The sequence below is a fragment of the Penicillium canescens genome (genome assembly GCF_028828765.1).
Source record: "Penicillium canescens strain IBT 15451 chromosome Unknown utg000006l_segment0_segment0, whole genome shotgun sequence".
In the NCBI taxonomy this organism is placed as follows: Eukaryota; Fungi; Ascomycota; class Eurotiomycetes; order Eurotiales; family Aspergillaceae; genus Penicillium; species Penicillium canescens.
The window spans coordinates 166404-189784 of record NW_026703968.1 but is presented as its reverse complement, the minus strand read 5'-3'; the positions used below and the strand labels follow the sequence as shown (position 1 = coordinate 189784).

The 23381-nt window shown below is 48.4% G+C and overlaps 11 protein-coding genes across 11 annotated transcripts; 4 read left to right on the top strand and 7 right to left on the bottom strand.

The window, feature by feature from the left end:
• Positions 1 to 461: 461 nt before the first annotated feature.
• Positions 462 to 3127, top strand: N7446_008986 (MINDY family deubiquitinase; the record flags this gene model as incomplete). The annotated part of the gene is made up of 2 exons (XM_058517731.1): positions 462 to 1038; positions 1101 to 3127. 2 exons carry the CDS (start codon positions 462 to 464, stop codon positions 3125 to 3127), a joined length of 2604 nt encoding a protein of 867 aa, XP_058368519.1.
• An 851-nt stretch (positions 3128 to 3978) lies between these two features.
• Positions 3979 to 6267, top strand: N7446_008985 (putative extracellular endoglucanase; the record flags this gene model as incomplete). Its single annotated transcript, XM_058517730.1, has 8 exons — positions 3979 to 4057; positions 4121 to 4189; positions 4395 to 4715; positions 4766 to 5116; positions 5178 to 5199; positions 5247 to 5910; positions 5976 to 6050; positions 6106 to 6267. 8 exons carry the CDS (start codon positions 3979 to 3981, stop codon positions 6265 to 6267), a joined length of 1743 nt encoding a protein of 580 aa, XP_058368518.1.
• Positions 6268 to 7167: 900 nt separating this feature from the next.
• N7446_008984 (uncharacterized protein) lies at positions 7168 to 9940 on the bottom strand (the record flags this gene model as incomplete). The annotated part of the gene is made up of 5 exons (XM_058517729.1): positions 7168 to 7889; positions 7942 to 8340; positions 8393 to 9298; positions 9345 to 9870; positions 9926 to 9940. 5 exons carry the CDS (start codon positions 9938 to 9940, stop codon positions 7168 to 7170), a joined length of 2568 nt encoding a protein of 855 aa, XP_058368517.1.
• Positions 9941 to 11294: 1354 nt separating this feature from the next.
• N7446_008983 (SDR family NAD(P)-dependent oxidoreductase) lies at positions 11295 to 12098 on the top strand (the record flags this gene model as incomplete). Its single annotated transcript, XM_058517728.1, has 1 exon — positions 11295 to 12098. The coding sequence occupies one exon, from the start codon at positions 11295 to 11297 to the stop codon at positions 12096 to 12098; it is 804 nt and encodes a 267-aa protein (XP_058368516.1).
• A 153-nt stretch (positions 12099 to 12251) lies between these two features.
• On the bottom strand, positions 12252 to 12716 carry N7446_008982 (PaaI family thioesterase; the record flags this gene model as incomplete). Its single annotated transcript, XM_058517727.1, has 1 exon — positions 12252 to 12716. One exon carries the CDS (start codon positions 12714 to 12716, stop codon positions 12252 to 12254), a length of 465 nt encoding a protein of 154 aa, XP_058368515.1.
• Positions 12717 to 12961: 245 nt separating this feature from the next.
• Positions 12962 to 14723, bottom strand: N7446_008981 (uncharacterized protein; the record flags this gene model as incomplete). The annotated part of the gene is made up of 2 exons (XM_058517726.1): positions 12962 to 14642; positions 14692 to 14723. 2 exons carry the CDS (start codon positions 14721 to 14723, stop codon positions 12962 to 12964), a joined length of 1713 nt encoding a protein of 570 aa, XP_058368514.1.
• A 230-nt stretch (positions 14724 to 14953) lies between these two features.
• On the bottom strand, positions 14954 to 16055 carry N7446_008980 (SDR family NAD(P)-dependent oxidoreductase; the record flags this gene model as incomplete). Its single annotated transcript, XM_058517725.1, has 5 exons — positions 14954 to 15022; positions 15076 to 15212; positions 15267 to 15745; positions 15795 to 15910; positions 15960 to 16055. 5 exons carry the CDS (start codon positions 16053 to 16055, stop codon positions 14954 to 14956), a joined length of 897 nt encoding a protein of 298 aa, XP_058368513.1.
• A 368-nt stretch (positions 16056 to 16423) lies between these two features.
• N7446_008979 (cytochrome P450) lies at positions 16424 to 18173 on the bottom strand (the record flags this gene model as incomplete). The annotated part of the gene is made up of 3 exons (XM_058517724.1): positions 16424 to 16800; positions 16861 to 18013; positions 18072 to 18173. The coding sequence occupies 3 exons, from the start codon at positions 18171 to 18173 to the stop codon at positions 16424 to 16426; spliced, it is 1632 nt and encodes a 543-aa protein (XP_058368512.1).
• A 454-nt stretch (positions 18174 to 18627) lies between these two features.
• N7446_008978 (uncharacterized protein) lies at positions 18628 to 19623 on the bottom strand (the record flags this gene model as incomplete). The annotated part of the gene is made up of 1 exon (XM_058517723.1): positions 18628 to 19623. The coding sequence occupies one exon, from the start codon at positions 19621 to 19623 to the stop codon at positions 18628 to 18630; it is 996 nt and encodes a 331-aa protein (XP_058368511.1).
• A 193-nt stretch (positions 19624 to 19816) lies between these two features.
• On the bottom strand, positions 19817 to 20272 carry N7446_008977 (RidA family protein; the record flags this gene model as incomplete). Its single annotated transcript, XM_058517722.1, has 1 exon — positions 19817 to 20272. The coding sequence occupies one exon, from the start codon at positions 20270 to 20272 to the stop codon at positions 19817 to 19819; it is 456 nt and encodes a 151-aa protein (XP_058368510.1).
• A 475-nt stretch (positions 20273 to 20747) lies between these two features.
• N7446_008976 (Zn(II)2Cys6 transcription factor) lies at positions 20748 to 23313 on the top strand. Its single transcript, XM_058517721.1, has 6 exons — positions 20748 to 20943; positions 20998 to 21856; positions 21913 to 21973; positions 22026 to 22164; positions 22216 to 22276; positions 22332 to 23313. The coding sequence occupies exons 1-6, from the start codon at positions 20786 to 20788 to the stop codon at positions 23013 to 23015; spliced, it is 1962 nt and encodes a 653-aa protein (XP_058368509.1). The 5' UTR covers positions 20748 to 20785; the 3' UTR covers positions 23016 to 23313.
• Positions 23314 to 23381: the final 68 nt, after the last annotated feature.

Genomic DNA, 23381 nt, shown 5'->3' with positions numbered 1-23381 from the left:
GTCTTCCATACCATACCGTACCATACATACTAATCCCGCCCACTCTATTTATGATCAAATTCTCCAATACTGCGTAATCCCAATACGTGGAGCTCCCCCAGGTCAACCAGCGATCCTCCACCGGTGGAATTCGGGTGCCTGCTCTGATATCTTTTCCTCCAATCTCCTTCGTTTCGTATTTACTCCGCGCATGGCTGTTTCGAGCTTGAGCTAAGGCTGGGCCGCCTACCACTTACGTATCAAGGCATTTCGCCTCCCCTGCAGCCGAGCGCAAGGCGTTTTCCCTATTCCTGATGGCTTATTCTCATACATTTCCAACTTCATCTCCTGTTTTCTTCATTGCATTCACGGGTCACTTTTGAGTGTATACTCGCTTTTGAAAGCTATTAGCCTTTCCGTGGAACTACACGCGTACTCCAAGTTTCACCCCTCACCTCCGAGATCAAAGAAAGGACGTCTTCATGGGCCTGCGCAAACAGCCTCCACCGCGTCTTGAGAACCTTAGCAAGTCGAATTCACGATCGAATGCACGATCGCCCACTTCCCCTTCAACCAACTCCCCCTCGTCCCACCGTCCGGGCCGTCTTAACCGCTTCCCCTCAGAGGACTCCATCTACTCTCCCGACCTCAATACTTCGCCCGCGTTCGATCTGATGCCGCTCGAGGAGGCACAGAGGTCGCCGGTGGGCTCTCCGGCCAGCCACCCGCCGAATTCATGGCCTGATCACCCCCGGTCTGACCCCAGCTACCCCGGTCACTACAACCAATACAATCAGTATGAGGGGGCTTCGTACGATACCAACGCTGGCCACTGGGTTCCACCTGCATTGATCGCAGGTCAACACACAGGGGCTTCGGAGAATGTATGGCGCTCAAATGACACCGGGGATGCCTCAACTGGAGAGCTACCGGTGCAATTACAATCCAACAACCCCTTCTTGAAGCCCCGGCCAGCAGAGCATACCCAGGATCTATTGGACCGAAATGAGTGGGGACGCGATTCACAGGCGACTTCGAACAGTGAGCCATTGAGTCAAAGTATGCCAGATCCCTCCATCCATTGACAGGCTTCCCGGGGCTATTGAACTAACTACTTGCAGCCGAGGGGTATATCCCAATGACTGCCCGGTTATCTCTCTTAGATGAGCCAGAACAGCATTCCCCGTGGGCTGAAACACCTCATACAGATCAACGCCCTGTGCTTGACGGCCATCATCTGGATAATAATTCACCGTGGGGATCCCAACAATCCATCAAAGTTTCAGCTCCACAAGATATCTATGCACAAGGGGAACACTCCAATCCACATGCCCCAGCAGTGGTTGTACAGCCATCTGACCCATCTTGGGGAGATGAATATGATCACACGCATCACACTCAATCCACGCATCCTGGCAGGCTTGGATCAGATGCCGGAATCAACACTCCCTCTGTCACCCTCTCTACCGCCACCTCAGCTACATCGCACGAACTTATTGACCTTGAGGATACCGAGGCCCCCAAAAAATTGGGATTTGAAACCGGGTCTCATGCAGCGTCTTCGGTCTACTCAATAGAAGCTCTCGCCAAAGGAGAAAAACCATTGGATAATGGATCACACAATCTTACATCCATAACAGCACAGCCAGGGCTTATAGCGGAAAAGCAACTGCAACCTCAACCGAGCCCGGTCTTATCTGACGCAGAGGCTGCACGGCAAAAGGAGCAGAGATCCGAAACCTATACCATCCGCCACGTCCGTTGGACAGATAGCACAGGTGAACTGGTGGAGTCTCCGATCCTTGTCCAAAATCAAAACGGTCCATGCCCATTGCTGGCTCTCATCAATGCATTGGTGCTGCGGGCGGACCCCAAGGCCCAGCCACCAATTGTGAGGGCCTTGTCAATCCGCGAGCAAATTTCGCTAGGACTCCTGATAGAGGCAATGTTTGAGGAGCTGACGACTTGTTTGGGTCCTGATGAGGAATTCCCAGATATTGAAGCCCTCACGCAATTCTTGACGATGCTTCATACCGGCATGAATGTCAACCCACGTTTAACCCTAGATTCAACTGATGGATTTGGCTCTTTCCTTGCAACGAGTGATCTTCAGCTTTACAGTACATTTGGTGTACCCTTAATCCACGGCTGGCTAGCCTCCTGGTCTAGCCCTACTCATGCCGCAATGACACGGACTGCCCAATACCACGAAGACATCCAGCTTTTACCCTTTCGCAGACATGACCTTGAGGAGCGGGTCACTCGAGGCGAAACCCTGACGCCCGAGGAAGAGAACGCCATGGAGGATATTCAAAGTATCCAACGCTTTGTGGAAATTGATAATGCGACACAGTTGAGCCCATTCGGATTGACGCAGCTGTCTACCAAACTTGCACCCGGCTCTGTCTCAATTCTCTTCCGCAATGATCATTTCTCAACACTTTACAAACACCCGCAATCTCACCAACTTTACACTTTGGTCACCGATGCTGGCTATGCAGGTCACGCGGAAGTAGTCTGGGAATCGTTAGTGGACGTGACAGGATTCAACACAGAATACTTTTCTGGCGACTTCCGTCCCGTCGGTGCAGGTCCCTCCGCCTCATCCGCCCCCGCAGGTCCCCGCGCATCCAGTGCAGCAGCCAGCCCTGCTCCAGCTGCAGGCGATACCTCAGGCTCTCCGGAACCTTCCCAAGAGCAAAGCGATGCGGATTATGCATATGCGCTCTCGCTTCAGTTCCAGGAAGAGGAGCAACGTGAAAACGACAGAAACCAACCGGTGCCTGATCGTCGCGCATCGGCTAGAAACAGTTCTTCTGCTCGACCAACACCTTCGCCCCGCATGAGCAACGTGCCTAACCGATCTTCGAGCGTTCTCAACGGGGCTGGGCCTCAGCCTAGTCCTCCACACCGGGAACCTGACCCTGACGATCCCAACGCGCCCCCTCCTCCTTATGAACAAGCTGCCGGTGGTCCGCGGTACTCACCCCCCGATAGAAGATCTTACGGTGGTGCGGCGAATCAGTACCCAGGAAATCGCAACTCGCGCAACCAATACCCACAACTTCCCCATCGTTCACGCCCCTCGGTGTCTTCAGGGGCTGATCGAATAAACAGAGATCGGAACAAAGATTGCATAATGATGTGAGCGATGCAAAATCAACAGTCACAGCCTGCATATTAAGTTGTTTGTGTTTTTGCTTTTGCTTGTTTTCAAATGCGGCTAATGTTCTATGATGGAATGAATATGATGATCTATTACGCATAAATGAGGAACGTGCCTTCGCTTGGCCTGTAGGATTTGCTAGATTTAAAATGATACTTACTTTTGCACAGCGTATGTTCCTCATTCTCCACGGCTTAATACAAACCAACACGGACCTTCTCCGCGCCCTCTGCAGGATATTCGAACCCCTGTATCGGGTGACCGTCAAACTGCATACCAATGTTCGGACTCATCCGCGGACGCTTTTCTCCTTTCAATTGTGGAAAATAGGGAGTAACTAGATCCACAATAAATGAATTCTCATTGGAGGATATATTGCGCCTTTTCCAAGACAGCTAGTATTCGTTGCCAAGCCTTCAGCATGCAACATATGCCGAGCATAGGCATAATCTCGGAGTTTTTCCACAGAAGTATTCCTCCTAGTTCAACAATACAGATCGGTCCGCCGGACCGATTCGACACTGGCAGGGCATCCCTGTCAGTGCGGGGAATATACCTGCAGAGTTTACCCCTGCTCTCATCCATGTAAGTCCTGTATAGTCGGGATCCACTCCGTCTTTCTCTCAAATTACCCGTTTGGATGTGGAACGAGGACTAGTATGTGGTGATGAAGAGACCAATAGCTTGCGCCACTCCGCGCCTCCAAATGAATATGTCTTAAGGGCTTGTTTATAGCGGTGATTTGGGACATATATAACCTCGTAGCCTACAGCCGTGGAAATGAGGAAGCGAGCTCGGCTGTTTAAAAATCAATCGTTCTCACATCATAGTTTATGATGCAGATTCTCATTCCCGGTGCCCTTGTGGCACTCGTTGGGTTAACCCAAGCCCAAGTAGGAGGCTACGGCCAGTGTATGCAATCGTCTTCACTGAAGATTTACCACAACACAAGATACTAATAAATATCTACCCTAGGCGGAGGAAATGGTTACTCCGGAAGCACAAGTTGCACCGCTGGCTATGTCTGTGCTTCACAGAATGCTTGTACGTCGGGTTGAATTCTCTATTTCCTAAACTCACATATTTCCAGGGTACTATCAATGCATACCAGGCACAACAAGTAGCAGCACGACCACAGCAGGTTCAGTGACCACCACATCCACTACCAAGGCCATTACTACTACGCTGACCACAACGACCAAAACCACTGCCCAGACTGCCACTGCCACTGCTACTGCTTCCTCGGGAGCGGCTACATGCACTGGAACATTCAGCTCTATATCGGCCTCAAACTTCATTTCCAGTCTTCATCCCGGATGGAATCTCGGAAACACACTCGATGCTGTTCCTGACGAGGGGTCTTGGAACAATGCTGCTGTCGTGGCATCGACATTTGATACTGTGAAGACTGCTGGCTTCAGAAGTGTCCGCATCCCGGTTACATGGGCTTATCATTTTACAGGAAGCTCGCCAGATTGGACGGTTGATCCAACGTGGCTGCAGCGAGTTTCTGATGTTGTGGATATGGTTGTGTCTCGTGGGTTGTACGCCATTGTTAATGTGCATCATGGTATGGGACTATGAGACTACTTGACATGAATATATACTGACTGGGAATAGACTCGTGGATCTGGGCAGATGTCACTCAGTCCGGAGCCAATCTCACCATGATTGAAGAGAAGTTTTATCGGCTCTGGTATCAAATTGGGACCAAATTGGCATGCAAGTCTAGTCTTGTTGCATTTGAACCTATCAATGAGCCCCCGTGTAATACTGCAACTGATGGAGCGGAGATCAACAAGCTGAACAAGATCTTCCTCCAGGCTATCAATGATGCCGGTGGTTTCAACTCACAGAGAGTCGTTACTCTCAGTGGTGGTGGCCAGGATAGCGTCAAGACTTCTCAGTGGTTTGTTGCACCTACTGGGTTCTTAAACCCCTATGCAATCCAATTCCATTACTACAGTCCCTGTGAGTACCCCTGACATATTGGATACAACGTGCAAAGCTGACCAGCGGAATCCTCTTTTAGATGACTTCATTTTCAGCGCTTGGTAAGTGTGTATCATTAACAGACTGACTCGTTGCTAACCCTAAGCAGGGGAAAGACCATCTGGGGCTCCGAGAGCGACAAAGCCACAGTGCAGACCGACTTCCAACTACTTCGCAACAACTTCACCAACGTACCTATACTCTTAGGAGAATACGACGCATCACCCACCAACACGGAGCCCGCTGCCCGGTGGAAATACGTTGACTTCCTGATCAAAACAGCCCTCAAACTCGATATCTCCTGCGTACTGTGGGATAATGGATTGGATCATCTCGACCGCACTGCCAGCACCTGGAGAGACACTAACTCGATCTCTATGATCACGAAATCTACTGCGTCTACTGCCAACAGCTTGCCAGACAGCACTGAAGACTCTTCTGCCACTACCCAGTCATCATCGGCATATATCTTCCATCAATACGGAACTGCCGTTGCTGCGTATACCTTGCCCTTCATCTTCAACGGCAACACGCTCTCATCGATCAGCGACTCTGCCGGCTCGACTTTGGTGTCTGGAACTGATTATTCGATCTCGGGTGCGAATATCATCTTTACGGCTTCGTACCTGTCTAAGCATCTCTCGGCTACAACGGCGCCAGGAGTAGTTGCCACCTTGACTTTGAAGTTCTCTGGTGGCGCTTCATCCCCTGTGATACAGATTGTTCAGTGGAAGACTCCGAGCTTGTCCAGTACATCGGCTGTGGCATCTTCGGTCTCTGGCTCTGATCTTTCCATTCCGATCACTTGGGGGGACTTCCAACTATCGCTGCTGTCAAGGCTCTCACAAAGAGTGGAACATACTTGGTTGATGACTGGACTGTATACCTCGGTCCTATCCAGCAGGCCAGAACGGTATGTTGAGCCCCTGGTTCCGTCTTGTATGACGTGTGCTAACTATTTCATCTAGACCTATAGTGGACAGTATAATTGGGATTCATCCAACGTGATTCTCACTTCGTCTGTGATTAGCTCCGTCATCTCAGCGGGCCAATCGACAGTTTTCACGTTTGAGTTCTACCCCCGGGACAATGGCGTTGTGAATGCTGTCAACTTCACTTTGACTGTTTAATGATTTTTTGATAGCAGAAGGAATATTTCAGACATTACACCACAACGCTAAGTGACGGTTAATTGACGCCGTTTTATGCGGCCTATTTACTAGGATCTTATTCATTAAAACATAACGTGATTCAATTCAGCCCAGTTATACTATATGCTCACTGAGTGCTCAGGGATCAGCTTATCCATTCACTCAGGGTACTCAGTAGACTTCCGCATCACCCAATTTAGATCAAAGGCTTCAACGGGGTGGTACAATCTACTCAAGGATATAACCTATTTATGACCACTCAGCACTGTATGACGAAGCTCGCTTATTCGTATTCTCATCGTATTTAGGACGGTTGTAACCTACATATTGGAAGTGGAGGCGATTGTGCTACTAATTTATCTGTGTTTCCGACAGCGCGCACAGAATACTATTACGAGCGCTTCATAGTCGGTCTCACATAATGTGTTTTCAAGGATTAGGTACCTGAGAGACTCAATCGATGTCTCGATTGGGAGCCTCATATTGTGACTCCGGGCAAGATAGTTTATTTGCAGGTTGACATGGTTGGATGTTTGCCCTAACCGGGCCGCAAGTTCATAGAAATTGAGAACCATTGGCTACAAAGGTGCCCAAACGACAATAGTTGTCTACCATCTGATTTGGTATACTGTTCTGGCGGGTTTGTAGGAACAAGTAGCGCTTCCTAGGAGGAAGGAAAAGCGTTCTGTACGTGCAACATGAAGCTCCAATTTTAGGGATAATACACTAATAGTCGTTAAGTACTTTATCCATCTTACTCTCTAGTACAACTCTTACATTTCATTAATTATTTTATTCTAGCAGTCAAAGCATTATTATGTACAAGCATAGCTCATCGCTTTCATTAGATCATTAGGTGTCCTTGGCATATAACCCATATCAATACAGGGTCTTCCGTTCTCGCAGTGGAAGATGGGGATCGTATTTATCCCACACGATCTTATTCTTCCCATCCAAGTGGGCACCCTCATCCGTGATCTTGATAACCGAATCAGTTTCCATGATCTCATGGCGACTGAAACCCCATTTATCGCGTGGAATCCATAATGTTGGCGGCGGCGAAGCAATACACGGCTCAAAGTAGGCTGTTCGCAGTTCCTCTGGCGTATATGAGATCTCTGCCACATTGCGACGGACTTTTCGGCGCAATGCTGCATAGTCTTTGTACACGTTTGGGTGGAACCATCTCCAGAAGGCCAATGCGCGGGAGTTTCGGCGTTGCTCGTTGATTTCTGCCAAGACGTCTTCCTTCTCTTGTAGCATCTCTTCCTCGGCATCGAGGGATCGTGGGAGGAAAGTGTTTAACGGGGCTAGCGCTTCGTTGAGGGACATGTGTGCTAGGATGTTGCCGATGAGGAAGATGACCATGATGATCACCGGGCCGATCGCACCCTTGATAGCACAGAGACCGATAAGGCAAATCTCGGCCAGGTAGAGCCCTGTCAACAGATGTTGCAGAGCGCGTGGGTAGACTAGACCCTTGGTGTCGACCTGAATGTCATACACGAAGAGGAAGTTGTACCGATAAGCTTGGTATACGAGGTATAGACCGAGGAATGCAAAGCCGAGAATCAAAGGTGCGATGCACGAGTATGTCAACGCTATGCAGATCATCAGTGAGCGTCCAGAATAAAAAGAACATGGATCTCTTACCAATCACAGCCATATTGGTAAAAACGGGGAAGACATTGCCCCAACTGAGACTTCCCAGCTCTGCCCATCGCTGGAACAGACGACGCGGGGAATATGCAAAGAAAGTCGTAACAAATTTGAACACCAAGGCACTGACAATCTGAACAAGAGCCAACGAACTCATGCTCAATCCCTGCAGCATGAAGTAGGAAATGTAAAAATTGGTAGCCTTGGGTAGATTTTGTGCCAGGAGGTCTTTGACCGAGAGAGGATCTTTGACAATTTGTGCTGTAGCAGCTGATGCGGCAGACGTCAATGTGGTAACTAGGAAAACTTGCACTACCTGGAAGACGAAATGAGCGCTCTGTGTGAAAAGTTCAACCCGGGCCGTTGATGGAACTCCTGCTCTTCTGGCGCATACTGTACAAAGGTTAGCAGGGCCAAGCAAGGAGATGGAGTCTGTGAAGCACACCACGACAAATGATCGGAACCAGTGCCATCAAAGCGGCCAATGCTGCAGATGGAAGGAGACCCTCGATTGCGCCTGTGACAAAGTCGGGCAATTTGAGAATGAATTTGAGGAAGGGAATAAGGGTGCAAATGTAACTAATGTTAGAGATTGCACCCACAATCGCCGAGGGAAATGACCAGAAGATGACCAATGCTGCAAGAAATCCTTGGATTGCGAATCTTCGGACAATTCTTTGCCACCAGCTCAGATTCAGCGCCGACCAGACAACCTCTCTGGGTGAGACTCCAACGAAGCGTGGAGTCATATGGAACGGCTGGTGGTGAGAAAGAGTCTGAAGGGCAATCTGCGCATCTGCCTGGCTGTTGAATTCCACGAAGATTGCAGAAAGCTGTTTCGCATCACCAGCCTGATGCTTAGCCTGGAGAATAGACACCTCCTCGATTTTCTTCGCTAGCTCGGTCCGATACCAGTGAATGGAGTCAACTTTCTTGCCAAAGAACTTAAGACGATGCGTAGGTCGCTGGACTTTGTGAGACCAAGCAGGATTGCTTGACTCGCAGTCCAGACATGTGTCGATGCCCAGCTCGCCTTTCTTGATCGCCTTCATGCGAGCCTTATTTGCTCGCCGGATGAGCTTGGTCTCTGCGGTCTCTAACTTTTCGGCAAGGCTATCTCGGTCCCCAACCAATGACTTCAGCTTCGAGCAGTCTGAGGTGATCCAAACTTGGCGGATTGATTCACCGAACACTTGGCGTAACTTCTTCTCGTTCTTGTACGCTTCAGGTACGGACATGAAGAGAAGTGTTCTGGACGACATTCGAGATGCGTAGGCTGGTGAGTTGAGGTATGCCTGGCGTAGATTCGCATAATACAAGCTCTCTCTGGTCACGACGTAAAATACAAAAGCTACTAGGATCAGTGGCTGCTCAAGAATGAAACACAATTAACTTACTGAAGTACACGCAACCCACTATAACGTTTGCATAATATCTCCTAGAATCGGTGACGTTGCTGAAGCTCAGAATATCAAGCTGGTTGTTACCACCACCGCCGGTAGCATGAATTGGCAGTAGGATGGGCCATGTAATTACGCAGCCTGTCAGGCAAGTCGCCGCTAATACTCGCAGAAATCGCAGAAAGAGGTACCCATCTAGAGATGAGTGGTGCAGGACATGGTTGTCCTCGATTTTCAAGAACGTCCCGACCCAGTTGACCCAACCAGAGGGCAGTTCTGGACTTCGTTCATGGTCGTGGAGATCAGGTAAATGCGACCTCGGAGCGTACCACCGGCGCTGAGTGCGTCGAAAGATCAGGAACAGGCTAACCCAGAAAAGAGCGTATACAAGAGCCGGCAACAAAGTCATCATCAGCGCCGAGCCAGAGGAGCCACCTCCGCCAGTGAGGCTGCTGGCGACATCGCCCGAGGTGGACGACGCGTCGCCTCGAGACGACCCGATATTTGGGTCGCTATTTTGATCCTGCAGATAGCATTAGTGAGACTGTACGGTTGTAAGTCGGAAATTTAAAGCGTACCAATGGACTCGACATGGTAATTGTGGCTTGTCGAACTCCCAGAGGAAACAAGAGTATATCAACCCAGCCAAGGAACTGACAGAGAATGTTCTGTACTCGTAATTTCTCCGTAAAAGCGAGAAAAAGAAATTAAGCCCCCCTTGGCCCACCCTTTGGACCTGTCATTGTTGATGAGATAGCCACATTCAGCTTCGTGCGCTGCAAAGCTGATAGGTGGGTCGAATCGAACCCAAAATCTCGGGACGCGTTAGTCGCTCGTCGATCTGATAGTTTGCGGGTCTCAAGGGCACACTCCTCGACATTGTGGAAAAGGAGACGGGATGGCATGTCCACATCGCTGATCTCGCAAAGATTTGACACCGAAAGAATTCATATTGAATGGGTGAGTCTGATTCAGACTGTCGGGTGGAGCGCCGATCGCCGACCTTCCCCCCTGAACTTGAGAACTACAGAGGTTCATGCACGTTGGACCAATGAAGCCGAGGTTCATGTTGTATGGGTCGCTCTGCAGGATTTTGCATCCCCGGAATCTGCGTGAAAAAGCAGCCATGTCGCACAAACATTCTTCCTCGAGGTCAAAAGTGTGAGAGCGATGATTAACAGTAGCAGTAGCGCCAGTTGGCTGTGGCGTTTGTCGCCCTCTTGTTGCCTCAACTCTTGACTGTAGCTGTGAGTGGTGTCGGACGCAAGGGGGCCGGTGACTGGCGGTGACCACGGGGTGGAATGTGCCATACTGTAAGGCGTGGGGTGGGCCATGCAGTCACACTGATTGGGACTCTGAACGTGCTTCCAATGATGTCGACTTCCCTTTGATCTGTCGCATTGTCTCATATCTCGATCTCAGCCCTGTTACACAAAGCATGGAGACGCGTACTGATCGACTAAAGGGTGTGTCCGAGCACTGGAAACTGGATGTGAACTGAGCTCGAGGTTGGCATATCCATGACCATTTCATCACTGAAGGGAATCAAGAGGTCTGATACATATCCAAGTCACGTCAGTATCTGGCGGCGGTGAGAAATGAAAGCCATGTGGTCGTCTTTGTATACACTCCAACTTCCTACCTTCCAAGGTCTAACATGAAGACCATCTCCGTGGAATATGGGAACCATATTCGATCACAGATATGTTGGTTAGAGCCTTAACATACCTGATTCAATTCCATACATAATTTATTTGCAAACTATAATGACTTCTACTCGGAAGTGAGCCGCTTGAGTTATGGCAAGCCGGAAGAGCCCCGAGAGGTTAGAGTAAGGTGAATATAAAATATGGAACCAAGTTGATCAACCGAACATGAAGCAGAATTTGTTCGTTATTCAACTTGAGCTATCCCCATCAACGACATCTCCCATATACCTTCAATCTCATGTTGTCTCTCAAAGGGAAAGTGGCCCTGATCACCGGCCTCGGCCAGAGCCAGCCAGAAGGATGGGGAATTGGAACCGCAACTGCAGTGCTACTTGCGCGACAAGGCGCACAAATATTCGGTGGTAACCGTACTTTGTCTTCTACCGTTACCACCAAAAACACCATCGAGGCCGAGGGTGGAACATGTACTGTAGTGGAGACAGATGTGACATCGACTACCTCGACAAAAGCTCTTGTGGATGCATGTCTCGCCAAGCATGGACGCATCGACATTCTCATCAATAACGTCGGAAGATCTGAGCCAGGATGTCCTGCGACGATGGCAGAGGAGGTCTGGGATTCTCAGGTTGATATCAATTTGAAGAGCGTTTATTTGATGTGTCACCATGTTTTGCCAATCATGGAGAAGCAGAGCAGTGGCGCTGTTGTGAGCGTTGCCAGTATCGCTGGCTTGAGGTATATTGGAAAGCCTCAAGTTGGGTACTCTGCCACAAAGGCTGCCATTATTCAGTTGATGAAAGCCACTGCTGTCATCTATGCGAATAAGGGTGTTCGTCTGAATACTGTTGTTCCTGGGCTCATGGACACACCGTATTCGAAAGGCTTGGTTTCCAGATACTCTGAAGGTGGAGTGGACGCTTATATGCAAATGCGAAATGCACAGGTCCCAATGGGGAAGATGGGGGATGCATGGGATGTGGCTAATGCCACGTTGTTTCTCGTCAGCGATGAAGCAAAGTACATTACTGGTCAGGAGCTTGTTGTGGATGGTGGCATCACATCTTCGACGGGAAGAGTATAAAGGGACGGAGTAGATTTGTGTAAATATACAAGTCACGAATTCTAACGATTGGTTGGAATTATATACAAAATCATAAATATCGTCCATGTGAACGTGGTAATTCTATCTAATTGACCCTTTGACCATTATTTTTATTTTGAGACTGTGGTGAATTCAATTCTTGGACTCGCGATTCTCCTTGGAGACTGGCAAGAACTTCGTGTGTGAGCCAGTCGCAACCAGAGGGCCAGGTTCACCATCGACAACTCGAGAGATCTTGATGGTAGTGAAGGCCATCGACTTTCCGACGCGATCTGCTACCGCGTGGATGTTCACTGTATCCCCAGCGTGGGCAGTGGAAAGATATGAGACGTGGATATCGACGCTGGCGCCGGTCTTCTCATATCCATGAGTTGCAATGGCCATTCCACCGGCCCAATCCATGATCGATGCAGACACTGCTCCGTGGATGGTACCCCGGGAGTTTACATGATCGGGAGTGAGATCGAGACGAGCCTGCATCTGGCCGCGAGCGGCACTGACAATCTGGACATCCGAGAGAAGAAGTCGATAGATGGCACTGTCGTTCTTGGTTCGTCCCCAAACACCACGCACATGTTCTAATTCGGAGATGCTCATGGTGGATTTCTTGGAAATGTGGAATGTGGGGATGCGGGGTATTCAATTTGAAGAAGTAAATGCGAGATGCAGATGACGATGCAGAGTGAACAATTGAGCCAAAGAGAAAATGCGAGTTTGTTGGGGGAGAAGTTTTGTTGAAGTCCGACGGGTTCTTCCGCGCGGAGAGAGCCGCGTCGCGGAGCCGATCCGGAACACACACTTCCCCCCGACTATACACCCATATCAATCGATTTTTGAATATATCAGGTCTGTTTTACTAATTCTCTCCCTGCTTCAAATACAGCTGCCGCCTTAAGCACCAATGCATCCTCCCACCGTCGCCCAATAATCTGCATGCCTATGGGCAGTTTCACGTCTGGTCGATCGGTTGCACTACCAAATCCGCACGGCACATTCAGAGCTGGATGCCCAGTCACATTAAATGGAGCAGTATTGGTTGTTACGCCTACTGCCTGAGATAGTTTCTCCATGACCGTCGCAGCTGGTCCCTCGGCGTCACTTTGCATCTTTGGATGCGGCATAGCAATCGTAGGAGCACAGGGCGTGACGAGAATGTCGATTCTTTCGAAGGCTTTGTCGTATGCAGCTCGAAGCTCAAATGCTTTTCTGTGTGCTTTGGCTTCAATCCTTGACCCAAATTGTTTCTTGAGAAAGGGCCCGCTGAGCATGATGTTCACGACAGCCGGGTTAGTCGCAGTGAGAAATTCATACATCTTTTGATCAGGAGGCCATTGGGCTTGTATGTGTGGTGGTAGAAATGAGGGATATCCCGATGTTTTGCCTTGGCATAACCATTCAGACATCGACATTCTCGTTGCTGCGGTCCAGATGAGACTCCCATCACAGTGCATGGGCACAGATATATCTATCACCTCCGCACCCGCTGCTGTAAAGAATGACCTTGAAGTCTCCAACACAGTATCTCGGACCTGACTGGATAGCCCAGCAATTTCGAAAGATTCCCTGAGCAGCCCAATCTTCAGACCAGAGCCTAGCTTCTCTTTTTCCTGCGTGGAGCTTCGAAAATCCGAAAGGAGTTTTGGATAGTCTTGGACTTCGCTTCGGAGTGGAGATTCTGGTGTCATGCGAGGATCAATGCCATCATATCCTGTAATCACCTGAAGCAGGAGCGCAATATCCTCCAGGCTTGTAGCAAGTGGTCCTAAGTGATCAATCATTGGAGCCAGAGGAACCGCTCCAGTATATGGCACTAACCCATAGGTGGGCTTCATACCATAAATGCCACTATATGAAGCTGGTATCCTAACAGAGCCTGCTTGATCTCCACCAATGGCGAGATCCACCGTTTCGCCAAAATCCTTGCCTGATGCACGGTGGATGGCAGTGGCCGCAACCAGTGTCGCCGAGCCGCTACTGCTTCCCCCAGATGTATAACTATACATCCAGGCATTGTGTACCGGACCAGTGGCAGCGCTGAATGAAAGTGGCGATGCGCAATAATTTTCGCATGTCGAAGATCCTTTGATAGTAGCACCGGATTCCAGTACCCTTGACACGACAGAGGCATCAATGGGGGACGGAGCAAGATTTCCGTCTTTACATAGGAGCTCGGTGAACGTGCCGACGGTAGTTGGCAAGCCACCGATTGAGATGTTATCTTTTATCGCGACCATTCTTCCTTTGAGGGTATCACTTGTTGGAGATGTAGCCATCAGCTCACAGCGATGCCTCCAGGCATTCACAGGGTTGTCCTTGATTTCCGGCTGCCAATATGTCCGAGGATGTGTTGTTTCCACCGGGGAGAGAGCCGGATGGATATAGTCCTCGCTAGCCTCAATTTGCCGCATCACTGCATCCGCAGATTGTAGCAGGTGAAGATAATCTTCCTCATCTGAGCCATGTGGTATTTTAATATTCAGCTCAGCTGCTGCCTCTCGCAGATCCTCCACTCGGATAGTAGATCTGATGGTATTTAGCCTTGGATCAAGTGAACGGAGATTGAAGAACAAACTGTTTTTTGTCAGCCAAAAATGCCACAGACATGGTGTTAATTCGAAGGGATTTGCTTGGTTGAGAATGATTATGAGAATCAATAGTTAGCAACGAACCAAAGAAAGCTATAAAGAGTATCGGCGCTGCCGATTGACGCTTGTCATTTCCTGGCGGGGAGCCCGATTTCCTTCAACCCAAGAATAAATCGTTTCATGTTAGAAGTCCTATGTGAAAAACTGTTTTTGTATAGTACTAAAGCTATACGCCAATCTAATTGGTCTTCATTCCTGGCCATTTGCCAGAAGAATCCGACCACCATCCACACAGAGCGACACCCCATCTACATAGGACTATAAAATATTTGTCAGATCTCAGTCTCGTATCGTTCGTAGAATAATCTTACCCCTGCCTTGCTAACAAGATACAAGATTGTACCGGCAATGTCCTCAGAATTTCCAGCGCGCTTTGCAGGGACCTTGTCGAACAACGAGCTGAAGATGTTTCCCTCGGCGCCCACAGGATTCATGCTACTAGGGACGACTGTGGATATGCCCGGTTAGTAGAGTTACTTTATTTGTATGTCTTTGTACTCACATCCAGGATTGATTCCTATCACCCGCACATAAAATCGATTATATTTCGCGGCTAGCAACTTGACGAGATGATCAGTCGCAGCCTTGCTCGTTGCATAGCTGGTCAAATCCACATTCGTGGCATTGTGCATGCTTGCACAAGAGCTTGTGATGACTATCACACCTCTTCCTTCATCGCGACCTTTGGTGCCGTTGCCCATCTGTTGGTCGGCTGCTGCTGCGAGCAGAGGCAGGAAAGCGATGCTTAGATAGTAGTGGGCAGTGGTGTTCACTTTGAACGTATTCACCCAATCAGATTCCTCAATAGACCACATTGAAGCTTGGAGCTCAGTGAGAGGTGCTGTCAGCACATTGCAAGCTGCCGGGGGATCGCGGCGAATGCCTGCGTTCGAGATGAGCATATCGACAGTCTTTTCTTTCTGTGATATCGCCTCGGCAAGCTCAGAAATTGAGTGCTTCGAGGAAAGGTCACAGGGATAGCTTAGTTTTTTATGTTAGTGGCAGTCTTAGAGGCTGAGTGAAGACAAACCCTTCTGCACGACCTCCGGATTCTTTTCCCAACTCATTCAGTGCGTCGACCGTCTCCGTTATTGGGTCGGTTGGAAGAGCGACCACGTAAACTCTGGCACCATTCGTCACCAGTCCCTATAGTATGTTAACCTGAGGATCAGAAAAGATCATGATGAGAACCGACCTTGCAAATCATAAGCCCTAACCCACTGCTTCCCCCTGTGACCACAGCCACCCTACCTTTCACGTTGAACAAATCAAGGACTCCCAGAGAGGCCATACTTAATACATAAAATGATATGATCAATTCTATTCAACTATTGCGAATCGATGCAATCAAAATATAGCACTGTTGAAGCTGTTCAAGCGGGGAGGTATCAACGTGACTGTCGGCCCATCCGAAAAGCTCATATCGCGGTGAAAGGCTACGCCTTCAAAACGTTAAGCTTGGCATAGAAGAAATAGCTCTCATTTGGGGTAAAATTTGAGGCACGAAATGAAAGATGCCAGTTTAATATTCGTGCATTGGGTACAAATTCAAGTTTCCACTGAGACGCTTGTTCAAATACTTGTTTAAAAAACTTTCTTAAATAGTTGTTCAAATACTTGGAAAAACTGAATCTCACTTTGACAAATTGCTATCCAATATTACTCCTTGTAATGCTCCTTAGTCCGAAGCTCAGCAGCATGCAGACATTCACTAGTCATCGCGTCATCCCTAGGAATCAACTTGACCTTGAAATCCTTGGGAATAGCAACCAGGGCTGTCTTGAACTGGTTGTACTCCACGTAATCGGTATTGGGGGGATTGGTCACACTTGCCACAATCTTGTAGGAGGAGATGAGCCGAAGCAATGCGGTATAGAGCAATCGTGAGGCAATGAATTGGCCAGAGCATGCGCGCGACCCAGCACCAAAACTTAGGTGAGGAAGGCCAGCGGCATCTTTTTCCACGGGGGGATTGATGGACTGGAGCCACCTCTCTGGGTCAAACTTCCCTCCGTCAGGACCGAAGTGATCAACATCTGTGGGATTGGATGATTAGAAGATCTACAAGGGATCTATAAGCAAAGGAATCAACTTACCGTGATTACCAGCCTGTGCATTGATCAAGATCATAGTTTTCGGAGGAATAATGGCCCCATTCCAGTTCACTTCGGTCACTGTCTTTCGGGGAAGACTCATTGAGCTGACAGTATAGTAACGACCAGCCTCTTTGATGATTGCATTTAGATAGGGAACCTTTTCCTCGTGAATCGCACCAGTCCAAGCTTCCCGGATATCAGGATAGTACTTCTTGATGTCTTCATACGCCCGATCCTGCCAGATTTGTCCCTCGGGCGTAGAAAGAGACCCGATCGCTGAAGTCATAGTTCCAGGAATCGTCTCAAAGCCACCAGAGACAAGCGAGAGACAGATCGAGGAGACTTCGACCCCGGAAAGCTTTGTCTCTTCGTCCTTCAGAATTGCAGCAGAAATGCAAGGCTTGTCGGTGCCTTTCTTGATCATTTCACGCACTTTGTCGAGAAGAAGATTCAGGTATGCATCGCGGCGCTCTCGGAGATCCTTTGATCTCGCTGTTTTTTCGTTGTTGGGAAGATACCGGAGGATTGGGATATAGTCTTGCAGATTCTCTGACGCACTTCGAAGCAGTGAGATTGCAGAGCCGACGTGCAGAATTTCACGTAGGAGATCGTCGTAAACGGCATCCATGCGAATACCGTAGCATAATGTCAAAGTAGTGTTGAGAGCATAGCGTTGGATATAAGGTCGGATGTTGAGTTCGGTGGTACCGTTTGAACTGTCACGATAAATGTCACGGACGATACAATAGCTCTCCAGATCAAACATCGGGTGGTAATTTCGAAGGGCCGGCCTTCCCAGCGCTGTTCCAGCCGCCTTTCTTTTCTTTCTGCATGACTCGTCCCACGGCGAAGAACCAATCGTAAATCCTTGGGTGCTGCTCACAACACCGTGAAAGGTGTAGAGCTTTGGTCTGTCGATGATCGCATTTTGATGTCCAAGCATCATTTTCTTGCAATCCTCAAACGAATTCACCACAACCGCCCGGGTGTTGCCGAGTTTGATCTGAAATACAGAGTGGCCATATTGCCGCCACCAGCCTTCACAAACGCTTGCATGATCTTCACCTAGCTTCAAGAGATGGCCAAAGACGGGAATTGCTCCTGGAATCTCGGGTAATCCTTTGATATGGGGAATGTCTGTTGCCAGTGTCCACTGTCATCAAGGTTAGGTCGGAAGTAAATGGAAACGATTTGAGTATGGACGTTCTCACTTTATAGACAAGGTACAGCGCCAATGGAACGAGCACTAGAGCATAGGTTCGAGGGATAACACCCAGAAGAGCCAAGTTATCTTCAAGTTGGAATGTGGACATATTGCTGTGTCCTAGTCCGGTTGTGCCTAAACAAAGTGCGAGCTCAGGGCCACGGCTGGAGCGCAGCTTTAAGTATCGTTCATACCGACACGATGAAGTTCAACGCAGTTGCCGGTCTCCAGCAATCTCTTCCTTGACAAGACCAGTTTGATAAGCCCATGTGTGGATGATAGTAACCCCTCACGTTGAATGGGACATCGGACAGTCCGACACCCCCAGTTCGTACCCATGACATCACTACAAATCTACGATAAGAGAATAATTGTAGACCAATGTGTCTTACTTGGATTGGAAGGACTTGAATTCTCTGATGGTAAATTTAGGTAGTCAAGTGATGTGGGCTCAGTCAATACGTTTTGTAATGGATAGAGCAATTTGTGTGAGGATATGTAAGTTAGTTGAGATCGTCCTATGTACATTGACGGCTTTTATCCAATGCCATTTAAGATGTTGGCTAGTTCAAAAAGTCCGCGATTTTGTCGTCCATCCATCGAGTGTCTTCCGGGTTGCATCCACTGCCTGCAAGATGACCCCAGATTGATGGGATGACAGCCAAGACTGCCTTTCCCAGAAACGAGACCTCCTTCTCGCTTGCTTCCCATTTAAAATATTGATCCGTCTGACATGGCATCACAAGTATCCTCGTTTTCAAGTCACCGAGAGCTTGTGCAAGCGAAACTTGTTGACCCCCAATGAGACTAAGGTCCGATCGTTGCCACATCCCGACCAATACCAAGAGATTATCGGGGTCCCAATCCTCATAGTTCTTTCCGCCAATGTGTGCTCCCCAGTCTTGGAGATCTTTGAAGCCTTGAGATTCAAAAAGACGTTGTTCAAACCATGCGGCGCTCGTCAGCCATGCAGAGTATGCACGTCCAAATGCATGAAGACCCCGGATAGGTGGTTGTTTCAGAGACCGTACAGACTTATCCGCATAGTCAATGGAGTTTAAAAGAGCGGCCTTGGGCCCCTCGAGGAATTGATAGTTGTGCAAGCTCGTCTTTGCTGATGAACAGATTACGACTGCGTGACTAACCATCTCCGGGTACATGGCTGCCCAGTGGTAGGTACACTGGCCTCCCATGGAAAAGCCAACCATAACATCCAAATGAGATATTTTCAGATGATTGGTGATGAGCTTGTGTTGGGCTTCAACGCAGTCTCTATAATCGAGCGATGAGGGAAAGTTGGGCGTGTTGGATGGGCTAGAGGATTCGCCATTGCCGAATAATGCGACCACAATAACCCGGTATTCTTTTAAAGCGCCCTTGGAAAAGTTCCAGGTGTTATTGATTCGTCCACGAAAGCATGTTGGAATCAAGGCAGTCTTCTTGCACGTCGGGTTGAACTCTCGATATGCTACTTGAGCAATCGGAAGTGTTGTTTGATCTATGAAGGTGAAATTGTTCAGTTTGAAGTACTGAATCCCCGTGTTATCATAAAGAGACATAATTGGTAGATTTTTAAGAGCATGAAAAGACGTGGCTTTGCATAGATGTTTTCTATTATTATTTTGGTGAATAGATGAGATTTTGGTAATGTTCGAGGGGATCGATCAAGTGTCGGAGACTCCGACAGATGAACCATGTTACAACTCCCTTGGAATTATCCTTTCAATATATACACCAACGGCTTGCTATACATTATAACTCAAAGACAGCCGTTGCCTTGATTTCCACCGCGAAACGAGGGTCTGGAAGTTCTCGAACCCCAATGGTGGCACGCGAGGGAGCGCTGGCACGGTCGGACCAGATCTTATTCCATTCCTCGTTCATATCCGCATATTGAGTCTTCATATCAAGAATGTAGACTGTAGCATCCACGATGTTGTAGAGATTTGCCTTCCCGTGTGAGGCGCCTTGGATGATGCTCTCGATTCTTCGAAGGACGGCCGCGGTTTGCTCGCGGACATTGACAGTAAAGCTGCCATCTGGATTCTCGGTGACTCCCTCGAGAACTCCCTCGGGAGTTACGGCTGCGATCCCAGAGACGTAAATTGTGTGGTGGGTAGAAGGTTGAACCACGCGCGCATGGGAATATCGCATAGGTCCGGCGACCTTTTGGGGGTCAAGGAGGAATGATCGGCCGTTGGGAGACATAATTTTCAGTATAGATATGGAAATAAAGTGATAAATCACGATCCGCTTGCTCATCCAGATCAATTTAGTGAGGATCCCTATCTTTATATTTTGTAATGGCTCCTTCACAGGTCAAGCGGAACCTCCGATGCGAGATATAGATCGCGGTGGCGCCGAAATGACCGGGGAAAATCTCTTCTTTACCCCAAATAGTAGATGGTTAAGATGGAGAAGATGATCGGAGTCCGGTCATACCTTATATGTACTTCAACGGTTGCATTCAGGCCTGAAGACCAACATCACATCGTAGGCAGTTGTACACATCTGGTGTTTATGGTTAATTCCAACACATTCCTCACTTCTCTAGACTCAATTTTACTGGTAATAGAACAACTAGCCCGTAAGAAGGCAAATGGTAGAAGCGTAGCCTTATCTTGAACTTTTCGGATTGGGCAAAGCGTCTCTCCTATCTCCCCCCACTACACGCATAATCCGCCATGAGTTGACTTGGGGGCTTTGATCCTCCTCACAGTCATGACTGATTGTGCGAGGGCTGAGAGCTCCTGCAAGAGATGCCATCGCCGAAAGAAACGTTGCGACAAAGTACTACCGGCGTGTAAGGCATGTCAGCACGCCAAGGTGGAGTGTAGTTTTCTAGAGGATGAGACCCAAGTCGCCTCATACCCTGTCGCGTAAGCATTAATGTTGACTAGTACTGTGATCTGAAGAGAACTAACGTTCTTTAGCTACGTACGGAGCCTAGAGCTCCGGGTCAAAGAATTAGAGCAGCAGCTCACCTCTTCCTTGACTCCCCAGAATTCCCAAAATGATCCGCTGTCATGTCCCTGGGACCAAGAGGCTGACATCCATCTGGATGATGAATTTTTGATCCCGGAGAATCCAATAGCCTCTCCGTCCCGACAATGCCCTGATGGAAATGGTGTCGCCGGTCCCGATGCCGTGCCGATATCCCCCCATAACCTGACTCGTTCGAGGCCCAAAACCGAAGATTTGGCCGAAGAACTAAGGCTTCTTTCTTTGGAGGCTGCAGCAGAGAGATATCTGGGCTCGTCATCTGGTCTCTCTTTTGCTAAACTTACTCAAGCCGTTCTCCGCCGTCTATCCCCAGACCAAGATGCATTCGTCTTTGACGGAGATATTAACGGCAATCATCATAACGCCTCTATATCAGCCGAATCACCGACTTTCAATCCCACAGCCTTTGAATTTGATACCTCTATGCTATCACCATTGCCTTTGAACTCAATATTTGGGAATCTCGCCGAGGATCATCACGACTCGATGGATCTGGCATTACTGGAACCATCCCATATCAGGTACATATTGGAGTTCTATTTCGCTCACTCACACACTCTTTACCCAATTATCCGCCAAAATGAATTTACATCTGTGTTGTGGAGGGTGTATGGCGACCCCTTGGACCCTTTGGCTCAATCGCCGTTATGGCAATTCAGGATCTGGATGGTCTTAGCGATCGGATCAACGACATATTGTTCCGTATCCTTGATGGATGAATCCGAATCGGTCCATTTCTTCAACAAAGCGATGACATACTTTGAAGCCGCAATGGGATGTGGGGATCTGGTGAGTTCACTACCATCACTTTCCGGATAATGATTCTAATTGTCTCTTGCAATCAGGGCGGTTTGGAAGTTTTGATGCTTCAAGTTTCTTACTCGTTTTTCAATAAGATTGGACCCAGTATGTGATGTCTAAACCTACCTCAGCGGAATATTCATCTAACATCGGCTAGATACATGGTTCCTGGTAGGGGTTGCAGCTCGTATGGCAACCGGCATGGGGCTTCATACCGCAGAGATCTACCATTCTCTGGCTGTGGATGTCTCTGAACAGCAAAAGCGACTCTTCTTCTCTCTTTACATGATGGATCGGTATGTTTAATTCGGTGGCGTCTCGAAACATAAACTAATCTTTATTCCAAGTGTGGTTTCTTTGGCTTTGGGTCGACCCTTTGCTATACAAGATGATGACATTACTGTTGAGGTATCTTCAATCTCACGATATGCTTTCTCTGGTTCTTGGTCTAATTATTCTCTAGCCATTTGCAAGCGCAAACGATGAGTACATCCAGTCAGATGGCATCACTTCATCGTCAACATTGGAGCCATCGACCATGGCAGTCCCTCTCCATATCCTCGCTCTTCGCAAAATTGCAAGTGATATCGGAAGTCAAGTACATTCAGCAAGATATAGCGAGCGACAAAGTCCAGAGGAAAGAACCGAAACTGTTCAAAGACTCCACAAAAGACTTATAGAATGGCGTCGCAATATGCCATTCCCTCTGCCAGACCTACAATCCAAAGTGCCTCATCTCTGCACCAGCTGGTTCGATTTGAACTACTACACACATGTCATCATGTTGTACCGACCATCTCCCTTGTGTCCAACACTGGACGTTCAAAATCTGAAGATCTTAGCCGAGGCATCTGGTATGGCCATTCGCCAAGCAATCAATTTGCATAGACAGCACCGGATTGCCTATAATTGGCTTAACTTGGTCACTGTGTTCAACTCCGTGCTGTCCCTTATGTATACGGCCACTGCACAGCGCGAGCAGCTCTCTTTGATTTGGGATAATTCCAAGGCAGCAGATGATTTGGAGTTAGCACTGGAGTTGCTAGAGGCTTTTGGTAAGAAATTCCCGTCCGCAAAGAAGATCCAAAATATGGTCCAGACGGTTTCGGACAACCTGAAGGTGTACAATATGACAGCAGTGTTTTGATGGAAATTGAATTGATATATGAAACTTAATGTCTCTTGGTGATCAAAGTCCTGAGATAGAAATTGGACGGGTCATACCTGGTTTTTAAACATGAAAATGACCGTGTTTGGCAGACTATCGCATAGCACTGTCGGATCGTCCGACATCACACATCATTAAGATTTTGAAAGAGATATATTATTCAATTGCCTAGCTAATCTGCTTATTATAGATATATGGAAAGATCCTCATGCGGTGTGCCAGGGAGAATGGGCCTGATGTATTTGCCATTGTCAAGCTTTGCTCCAAAACTTCTTTGTCTAGTGGCGACCAAACTGTTCCGTTGCGAATAGGATCAGAGGAGAAGTATCTTTTCACAAGGAAAAT